Source organism: Magallana gigas, chromosome 5, assembly GCF_963853765.1.
Source record: "Magallana gigas chromosome 5, xbMagGiga1.1, whole genome shotgun sequence".
NCBI classification, from domain to species: domain Eukaryota; kingdom Metazoa; phylum Mollusca; class Bivalvia; order Ostreida; family Ostreidae; genus Magallana; species Magallana gigas.
In genome coordinates, this window is record NC_088857.1 from 41,924,127 (window position 1) to 41,934,986 (window position 10,860).

Here is a 10,860-nt window from a genome sequence, read left to right on the forward strand (position 1 = left end):
TCTATTTGAAATCAAAACTTCCATCCGTTCCCGTTTTTTATACGTTTCGTGAAACGTGTACTCATTGTAAACCGGGAAGCGGGGGTAATTTTTATTTTGATTAGTCTGTTATCATTAGTATTTAATTTTTGATAAATGTAATCATTAAGATAGATTAAAAGAATTGTTTGACTTTAATCCGATATATTTTTGTTAATTCAGCGAGCTGTCGATGATTTTACAAAGCATCTTAAGTTTTAATTTATTTCCGTACATGTACTTGAATTGAAGTCATTAAATATTTCTAATCCATTTAAAATTGCTATAAAAAATTCCCCCCGACTTTATTCCGATATTTCTTAATTTTCCTTAATCGTTGTCTTGATTCTCGGCTAGTTGTTATTTTTACAAGCAACTTTTCTTTTCTTTATTCGTAATTCGTATGATCATTCTTTATTGCGTACTACTATAGTATTATTGCCGTTCAAATTCCCTTAGGAAATAGACGATGTAAAATTACAAGCAGTTAATGATAAGATAAACAATGAATTTCAGATAAGAAATCTTGAAATCAACTGTTACATAGTTTTTTGACACGAATTTTTATTCATTTAAATATTGATTCTATGATTTTCTGCACTTGTTCGTATACACAGATCATACCTACAAGTAACCCGTCATCGCTTCTCTTATCTGAACTAAGATCGTGTGTATAGTCAAATATGACTATTAGTTTTCGTTTTTCCGTTAAACTATACATGTACATGTAACATATTTCTTACGATATGTACGCAACTGGATATACACCAGTCAATAGCATTTAATGGCGGTATTTATCATTGTTGAACAAGTGTCCGCTCTTCACTGGATGCATGCGATTTAGCTGACGATTTACAGATGCTGACTTACCTGTTTATATTTTATTTACCTTTTGACACACAGACTTGTAGTAAGCAGGTCACGGGAAAATACCCGGTAATCAACAAATGAATGTTTAAAGTGATAAATATATTATGAATTTATCTAGTAACAAAAATAATACGACAGCGAGGGAAAAAGACTCTGGTCGCCAGTACATGAGTTATGTAATCATGAATTTGGAAGGAAATTATTGTTGAATAACTTCAAATAGGAACACTCTTTTATTAAGGATTTAAGAAAACATAAAACAATTCTTTTTCATTCGATAATTTTCTTCTAGCCATATAGGAGGAGTCAAGCAGCACGCGGCACATAGCGTGATCTGTACTGTTATACTTAAACTGATTGACAGGCGAAGCACGTGGTGTCCTGAGATAAAATCCCGCTCAAATGACCAACTATAGAAACCTAAAGCGAAATAATATAGTTCAGTGATAAAACTTTCATTTATTTTAAGTAATATAACCAACACACAAGTTCTCTCTCTCTCTCTCTCTCTCTCTCTCTCTCTCTCTCTCTCTGAGAGTGTATGTAATTGTGTGCAAACAATTTGGAATTATTAGATTTTTATTTGTAAGAATTTAATTCATTTATTTTAGACTCATGGTTTTCACAACGATTTCAACACAATGACTAAAAGTTTGTACAGTAGACGATGTATTCAGATTGATCTCGACTGTTAAAATTTTGACGCTATTTTACATCACACATAATATTAGATTGAAAATAAATTTTAAAAGAGCTGTGCTTGTGCTTACATCTACTTGCAAAATGTTAAAATCCCATTCAACTTTTTACAATGTAATTAATCAGTTTTTGGCACATTAATGTACCCGGTAAATGATATTTTTATTGCAAGTTAATATTTGTGAAAATCCCGCATGTATAGAGTCGGTGAATTGTTCTATGGATCCACGCGCCGATAGTCTTACGTGTAGTTGTTTGTGTATGTATCTACAGATAGTTCTTTTGTTTTTTAGAGATTAAGAAAAGCCACGAAACAAACAAAGTAGAAGTAAGATATATTCAGACTATACACACGACAGGTTGTAATGAGTTACCAAACAGGTGTCCGTGGTAAGGTGTGAATACCGGCATCTCGTGTATACCTATTTAAGCGTCCAAATGGTTTGTTCCCGTTTTGCACACATTTGAAAATTAGGTATCGAAAAAATGTGTGCGAAACGGGAATTTGACCAGGTGAGATAATTGCTTAATTGCTATAGTCTATATCACAATTCCTGCGAGGGCAATTGACAATAAAATAAATAAAACATATCTACTCGCAATTGAAATTTACATGTATTTTATGTTACAATATAACTTGCATAAAAGCACATTTATATAATAATTGACATCCATATTAATGAGTTTGATTTCAAACATCAATTTGGTCATGAACAATTTCATTATTTGTTTAATAAACAAGAAAGATTGTTGCAAAAATGTTGAATATGTAGCGCCTTTGTTTAACTTACTGCCTATAGAAAGTACATGTACATGCTAAAAGATTGGAGAGAAAATATCATATGTTAATATTTAATTATTGCTTTTGCTGACATAAATGGAAGAAATATCTCTAGTGAAAACGCCGCTAAATATTTTTAATTTATGTTGTGTTATATCTTGAATAATCGAAGAAAATAGACAAACTGTATGATGATAAATAGGCAATTTTATATGCATGCTTCAAAAACTGTAAAGATTATTTCACTAAACCTATCAAATGTAGACCTAATTCATGCATTTTCAACCTTTTTCAGTTTGAGATATTAAAATAATATTTTTGTTTGATTTTTTATGTATTTAACCTCTGATTTGTAAAACTAGAAAGTGACCAGCCATATACTAAAGCGGCGATGTCATAAGAACTACTGTCAAGGTCGCTACTTCGAAGATTGAAATATTTTGTGATAAAGATCTGTTTTCTTTCATAATATTCTTTCTGTTGATACCAAACAATTAATTATAAACATGCGTTTTACATAATTTGCAACCTAATTGTAAAAAGATGCACGGAGTACCCCATATGACTGTCTATGTAGTTTTCCCCTTCATCATATAATTATCCATTGAATCAGCTTCCAATTGGCTTTGAACCAGCAATTTTTCCCAATTCATCTGGTTTTATATTTAAGGTAAATGGACAAAAAATGTAAAAGTCAATTCATCTAATCTAATCATTATTTTTTTTATCAGACTTTTTAAATATATCATTATCTTTATTTTATCATATTTTATTTAGACATAAAACACAACAAAATATCTGTATTCTTCTTGTTTTATCGTTAAGGCACTGATAAAACACAGGTAAAAATCCAGGTAAAATCTTTGACTGAAAGCAGACTATAATTGCTATCACAACACAAATCCACAAATATTGTTCCATACCCAATTATCAAATGTGTGCAAAACGGGAACACACCGACACGGGCACATAGCATCGGGGGGGACCACCTCCCCCCTACTTTTTATCGCAGCAACAAATTTTCTTAAATATACAAAATTGAATTATAATATGGAGTTACACCCCTCCCCGACTTTTTTGCAAGTATGTAAACAAATGTAATGAAAATAAGGAGGAAATGAAAATGCTACGCTACTCCCCCCCCCCCCCCCCCCCATTAGGAATTTTTTTTGGCTTGTCAAATTTTTTTGGGATGAGACTGCGCCCCCCCCCCCCCCCTTCAAAACGATGCTACGTGTCTGTGACATATTTTTCACTTTTAAACGTTTTGCAATATGCCTATTATTTTTACAGGTTGTTGCTGACAGCGACATGCTTATACGTGACGCATATACTGGATGGCCTGGGTGTACGCATGACGCCCGTGTACTCCGTAATTCGTCATTATTTGATAAAGCTGAAAATGGACAGAATGTGACGCAAGGGAAATTCATAGTGGGAGACAGCGCATATCCTCTGAGAAATTAGTTGGTCACTCCCTTTCGAGACAATGGTCGATTAAACGCTCAACAAAGGCGATTTAATCAAAGGCTGTCTTCTGCGAGACATGTTGTTGAGCGTGTATTTGGTCATCTGAAGGGGAGGTTCCGTAGGTTGCGAGAATTATCATTTCGAAAGTTAGACCGAATAGTCAGGCTCATTATTTCAGGATGTATACTACACAATTTATGCATTCTACATCATGATGATGTTGAGGCTTTTATTGAAAATGATCAGGATGGCCACCCAAATGCCTATCCAAATATATATGCTAACAGAAGGGATGGTGTAGCATTTCGGCAGCACATCATGAACACCATGCAGGCATGAAGTCTTGTCGTGTCCTAGTCAGGAAATTTGTTTTGAATATGGTGTATGTGATAAACAATAAAAACAGTTTATGACACATTAAACAGTTACTTTTATATATCATTGTGCATGTTCATCTACTCCTTGCAACATAAGTAACAAAAAATAATAATTATCAATAGGGAGACTGAAGTAATAAAAAACATGTGCATGAAAAACACATCTCTGGTAAAGGTCTGCCCTAGCTATCAGCTTACAACATTTTAAAAATAAATGTTAATGAATACTTGGTATGCCTTCGTTTTTTGTTCACATTGTGCATGTTCATCTACTCCTTGCAACATAAGTAACAAAAATAATAATGATCAATAGGGAGACTGAAGTAATAAAAAAACATGTGCATGAAAAACACATCTCTGGTAAAGGTCTGCCCTAGCTATCAGCTTACAACATTTTAAAAATAAATGTTAATAATCAACACTTGGTATGCCTTCACTTTTTGTCCACAGATTTTTCCATGATATCTAACATCCGATCAATCCGTTTCATCTTATCATCATGGTGACGTTCAATTGACTGCATTAAATCTCGATTCTGTTCCTGTATATTTTCAATCAATTTTGTTGTTTCATTCATTTTCCGTTTCTTGGACTTAACCTTAATATCAGGTTTCTTGAAAGGAGATGATAAACTACAAGTTGGCGTCTCAACTTGTGGTGAACTATTATCATGCGAAACAGCAAGTTTTGTTTTCCTTCCCGTGTCAAATGAAACAGCAACTCTAGTTGACGCTTTACAGCCATAAACTTCACTGAATCTTTCAAAATGCTTCCATGTTTGTGCACTATTACCCGTTTTACTGTTTTCATCATTCACTTCTTTATATTTCTTTTTCAGGGATTTCCATTTGTTAAGAAGCTGTAATTTGGAAACAACAATTCCCATATCCTTCATCTCATTAGCAATCTCTCCCCACAAAGTGTCATGTGACTTTACTCATAAGAATCTATCTTCCCTCTGAAGTCTAAGATCGATCAATAGCTTTTCCTCACTTTCTTTCCACAAATGGAATGTCTGTAATTAAATCAAGTTTTTCTAATAAGAGAGAGTGAAATTCTTCAACATTTACAACTATGTCATTAGATATTCTTATAATGTTTTTTTGTGTAGCAGAATCTGCATCTTCAATGACTGAATTTGTCCATAATGCTGTGAAACATTTTGTGCTTTCACAAGTCGACATTAACAGAAAATCTAAATTTTTATCTGGCAAAGATTTAGGAGAATGATTTTCCTGAAAGTTCCAATCTACCTGAGAATCTCCTGAGCAGCTTGAAGAGGCCGTGTTTGAAGAGGATGAGGGTGTGTTTTCATGTGATGCAGAATCTTTTGGGGTGTCACGATTGTCGAATGTTGATATTATTGCGTCTTTAATGGCTTTTTTGGTTTCTGGATCTAATATAAAGGTTAATAAAAACATTCTCAGTTTGTAAATGACATGAATCTATATTTTATCATTTAATTGAGTAAATTGACATGTATAAATAACTTCCTTGAACTAAATTAGCCTGGTTAACTCAACCCAGACTTATATCTTTCTTATAAGACATAAAAACAGACATAATGACTGCAGAAAACAAATCCAATATCTCACATCTCTATGCAGGAGACATTTTTTTCCTTCTAAAACATGCACATTTATTCAGTCTTATTTCTATGCAAATTAAATTATCATTAAAATACTTTTGGGAAATGGGTATGTTCCTTTGTTACTAAGATATTTGAATACTTGTTATTTACTTTCATACTTACCACCATTCGGGGAAGCGTAAATATCTGCTAGTTCTTTTGATACAAAAGCCGAAATCGCCGACCCATTCTCCTCTACCTGTATGGACACACTGTCAAACAACAATAAAATATCAGAATGAGATATTAATAATTTTTTCTGCACTGTACATTTATTGTGGAACATGAAAACAAAGGTATTATCAGATGAAAAAGATCAGGATAGCAGCAAGTGAAAATTTTGCCCCCTTTTTTGGTCAGAAATCATTGAAACAAAATTATATTAATTTTATATATATAATACTTGTCTTTTTTTATCTTGTAACAAATAATTTGATGATGATATAATCCTATCCTTTATTAACGATTTCCAATTTCATGACAATTTATTTGTGATTAATAGCTATAAAAAATATAACAATTTACTGAAAATTAAGTGCACAGGAAAGTAAAAATAATTGTATAATTTTGAAAGAAAATGTATCGTATACTTTTTCTATTTTGAAATTTATGTTCTTGGACTCTTTCATATCAAAATACTTTAAAATGCTAGTAAAAAAATTTACGGCCGATTTGATGTTTTCCTTCAATTTCAGTTGTAACACCTGTTCTACAGTTATCACCGCTATTTATCACCAAAATTCCAATTAAATCGTCAGGAAATGTATATTTAGGAAAAGTCGTTTGTGTATCAACATAACAATATCGTACGTGATGCATATTTGTTCATGTAACATAAAAATTCGTCAAATTAATTCAGAAAATGAAAACCTACAGATCTGCAGTATCCACTTCTCGAAGTTCTCCCGCCTCCGCCATGTTTCAGAGTTCTGACCCTACTAAGATGAAGAGTCGGACTCGATGTAAACCCGGGTTTAAACTCTCGTTGTTTATCTCGAACTCTCGCGACTCGATACGAAACTCGGGTTCCAGAAGAAAACGCTCTTAGAAAACCAGAGATTAGAATGTAAAAAAAATTTTAATTAAGGGGTTAAAGTAATGGACGCGCTTATGGACGTTCTCAAACAACTTTCTATAGTTGCTTATAACAGTATGGATCTTTATGAATAGAATCTGACGGGAAACTTACGAAATCCCAGTGAAAGAGTTTGACTCATAACGAAGCTGCGTAGGAGGGAAGTTTCTCTCGCGATAATTTTGAATTCTAGAAGATAGTGCTTCATTTCAGACGACAGACTCCCTTCTACTTTATTTCAAATGACGATGGTTTGTCAACAAAGTCCGACAACTCTTACAGTTTAACACATATAAAAAGAAATAAAAACAAACAAGTTTTGTAAATCCGAAAAAATCTATAGCTTCTTCATGATAAATTATATTCCTTATTTGGAATTTAAATTTCAATTAAAGTCTTTGATTTTAGATACAGTATATGATATAAACAACATCACACTTTTGTTTTGATCTCAGCCCTGGTATCAGCCCTCGGATGGTATTGGCCCGCGCCCTTCGGGCTTGGGCCGATACCAACCGCTCGGGCGGCTGATACCAGGGCCGAGATCAAAACAAAAGTGTGATATTCTATATTTATTATACTTCATTATATTATTTATTATACCTCATTATATTATTTATATTTTTTTGTAATAAAAATTCAACCCATTAACTCGTTATTATTTTATGTTTTGTGCAAACTTAAAGATATTTCACAGTCCATGATATACACCGCAAGCGCTTTTAAAATCGGCCCATGGCTCCAACTCTACTCAGTAGGAAAAATACTTTTAGTTCCTTGTATTATAGCGAGCGCAGCGAGGCGGCGCGAAGCACCGCTCGCGTAGCGAGCTCCATAGACAACGTGTTCGAACGGATCGAGGAAATTCGAGTTGAAATCTGCACATTGTTCAAAGAAAATTTTATGAGGCCACGTGAAAACGTTCTACTATCCCAGTGATCCTTTGCGGTGCATAGCAACATGGCTTAACAGGAAGCGTTTTTAAGGAAAATTCTTACCTGTAAATCGCATACATCATTTTCATTTAACAATAAAAAATCCTTTTAAAAACATTAAAGTAAACAACACATATGCTTACGTAAAAAACTGTACCTATGGCGTCATTTCCTTCCCCGAATTTGTCCGACAATTTACGAAAACTGTCGAGCGCAAAAAGTTATGTATGACGTCACAGTGATCTCGCGTTTTATATTCCCGGTGCATCTGTACTGAATGTAACGTGTAGGAAGTACTCAGTAGGGAGTCACCGTTAATACTGATACTATGCTCGCTATTGACGGTGGCTGATTAGTTTTGTTTTGATGATTTTTTTTTGCTCAGTAAATACACATGCAAGTTCCATGCTAAATTTATTGTCATATTGATCCAATCATTGTTATACGTTAGGTAGGTGACAAAAATTATTTAAAAAGAAAAGTCTAATCGTTATTAGATCTACGTGTAGCCACGTCATTTTGTAATGAATGAATAAAAGAAAACAAATTAAACTGTTAAAATATCAACATGTATTTGTTATAGTTGCATATGTGGTCAAACCTTTCAATAATATTGGATATCACACACTAAAAAAGGGGGAGGGCACATATGTCTACAACGCTTATATAGCGTACAAAAATTAAAAAGATTAAAAACAAAATTGATGTCTCAGAGGAAAATAATTAAAACACCGGTAACAACAAGGAACAAAATGAGATATAACCACAGGGGCATCGTATCCGCTCTACACTCTATGACATATATATAATAATACCCCAGATAGCATGACTTTGTTGGGCCAACGTTGGCCCAACAAAACCAGTTACATTGGCCCAATGTTGGCAAATAAATGTTGGCCCAATGTAATTTTGCTAATCGGCCCAACATTGGCCCAACATGTTGGGCCGACATCGGCACAATGTCACATTTGTCATTTTCTGATATTGGCCCAACAGTGGGCCAATGTACGTAACATATGACCAACACTGGCCCAACGGTGGGCCAATGTACGTAACATATGACCAACACTGGCCCAACAATGGGCCAATGTACGTAACATATGACCAACACTGGCACAACGGTGGGCCAATGTACGTAACATATGACCAACACTGGCACAATGTTGGGTCAATGTTGTTCCAATATAGGTGCAACAATACAAATGCAACAATATATCACTATTTAAATGATGGATTTATTTTGAATCAAGAGTGCACAAACCATGATAAAAATAATCCTTGAAATTAAATGACGGCAGTTCGTTATCTAGCTAGCATATGTTCACAGGGTAAATCTATATCCACACTTTTTAAACTTAGTTACTCCAAAATAGAATAAAGTAATAATTCACTCTCTTCTGTTTGTTTTGCTTCATTTATATCTTCAACTGTTCATAGTCATCCAAATAAAACACTGCGTGGTTTTCAAAAACATCAAATTTCAAAGTCAGTTGAAAGTTCGTCTGACTGGAAGGGGGCAGCTTGAACATATTCCCTTAAAATAAAAAATACAAATATTCAATATATGAAAGAAACATTTATTGAGACGTTAATGAAATTGACTTAATAAATATCTGCAGTTATTTGAGATAAATAATACTTACATTTCTGTTTTATTCACTTGACTGTGGCTATACATTGAGCAGACTGTTTAGATCTGTCCTACAAAATGTTAAATGGGAGCAGATTTGGCCATCCCAACAGATCAGATATCACAATAACCATGGAAACTGGCCAGTCTCATGCTGAGAAAACTCTGTCTTAATTGCTTGGTCAGTGAGTGTGCTATTCTCTTATCTCAGGATCGGCAACTTAAATTCTACACTTTAGAACAATATTATGCAGCTGAATACATTTGCAGAATATCTTCATTTTAATTTTGGGCTTTCACAATTTTAAGCTTCTTTAAAAGAATAAAAATTAAACTTGCATTTTTAAACATGTTTCCTTTTATAAAGAGTATGTACATGTAACTATTGACAGTATATTTAGCTTTCAGTAATGATTCTATCTCAAAACATTGTAAAAAAAAATAATAAAAAGAGATGTATGAACATATAACCACTGTTGAAAAGGTATGCTTGTTTTTATAAATGTAATCGACCAACAAACTAATCAGGAAATAAAAAATGTAATTAACAGACGTTGGATCATTGTTGGGCCGATATCATGTCTCAACTGACATTGATTGTAAATTTACAACATTGACCCAAAATGTTGGCCCGAAGTCGCGTTCCCAAGTAACATTGACACTCAAGTTAGATGTGTCAAGTGTACATTGGCCCAATGTTTGCCCAACGTTGCGTTCCCAACTAACATTGACACTCAACTTAGTTGTGTCAAGTGTACATTGGCCCAATGTTGGCCCAACGCTGTGTTCCCAACTAACATTGACACTCCAGTTAGATGGTCAAGTGTACATTGGCCCAATGTTGGCCCAACGTTGCGTTCCCAGCTAACATTGACACTGAAGTTAGATGTGTAAAGTGTACATTGGTCCAATGTTGGCCCAACGTTGTAAAGCCAACGCCAACCTTACAACCTACAGCCAATGTTGGCCCAACAAAGTCATGCTATCTGGGACACAAGGGAAGAATCGAAAGTAGGACACGATTTGTAAACAATGTCAAAAACAACTTACTTCACAAAAGTTACGCAAATCCTCGCACACAATGTTGCAAATGTTGTCAAAAAACACGTTCACACTCAAATATTCCTAATAAACTCGGTAAAAAGCGTTTTTATCCCATTAAAACCGCTGTCTGCTGCAGAAACCCAATATCTTCGCCCAAGAAAAGATAACTCTGTACTTTCTCTCTCTATATGTTCAGTAATGTTAGTAGAAATTTCGGCGGTAAACTGTAAAATGTCGGGGGAAATTTTAAATATTTTTTTGTTCCCTAAAATGTTAATGGAAAACTACGTTGGTGTTCACATAAAAAAAAATTATATTATTTTTTTATTCA

At 33.9% G+C, this 10,860-nt stretch overlaps 1 protein-coding gene across 2 annotated transcripts; it reads right to left on the reverse strand.

The window, feature by feature from the left end:
- Nucleotides 1-3,610: 3,610 nt before the first annotated feature.
- On the reverse strand, nucleotides 3,611-7,191 carry LOC136275726 (uncharacterized). 2 transcript variants are annotated; one of them, XR_010714229.1, is made up of 4 exons: nucleotides 7,035-7,191; nucleotides 5,969-6,057; nucleotides 5,469-5,611; nucleotides 3,611-5,230 (listed from the first exon to the last, which is right to left on the reverse strand). XR_010714229.1 is itself a non-coding variant. In XM_066085577.1 (4 exons), the coding sequence occupies exons 1-4, from the start codon at nucleotides 6,761-6,763 to the stop codon at nucleotides 5,153-5,155; spliced, it is 354 nt and encodes a 117-aa protein (XP_065941649.1). In that variant the 5' UTR covers nucleotides 6,764-7,002; the 3' UTR covers nucleotides 3,611-5,152. The 2 variants fall into 2 exon arrangements, 1 of the variants encoding a protein (XP_065941649.1); XM_066085577.1 differs by lacking the exon at nucleotides 7,035-7,191 and adding an exon at nucleotides 6,720-7,002.
- Nucleotides 7,192-10,860: the final 3,669 nt, after the last annotated feature.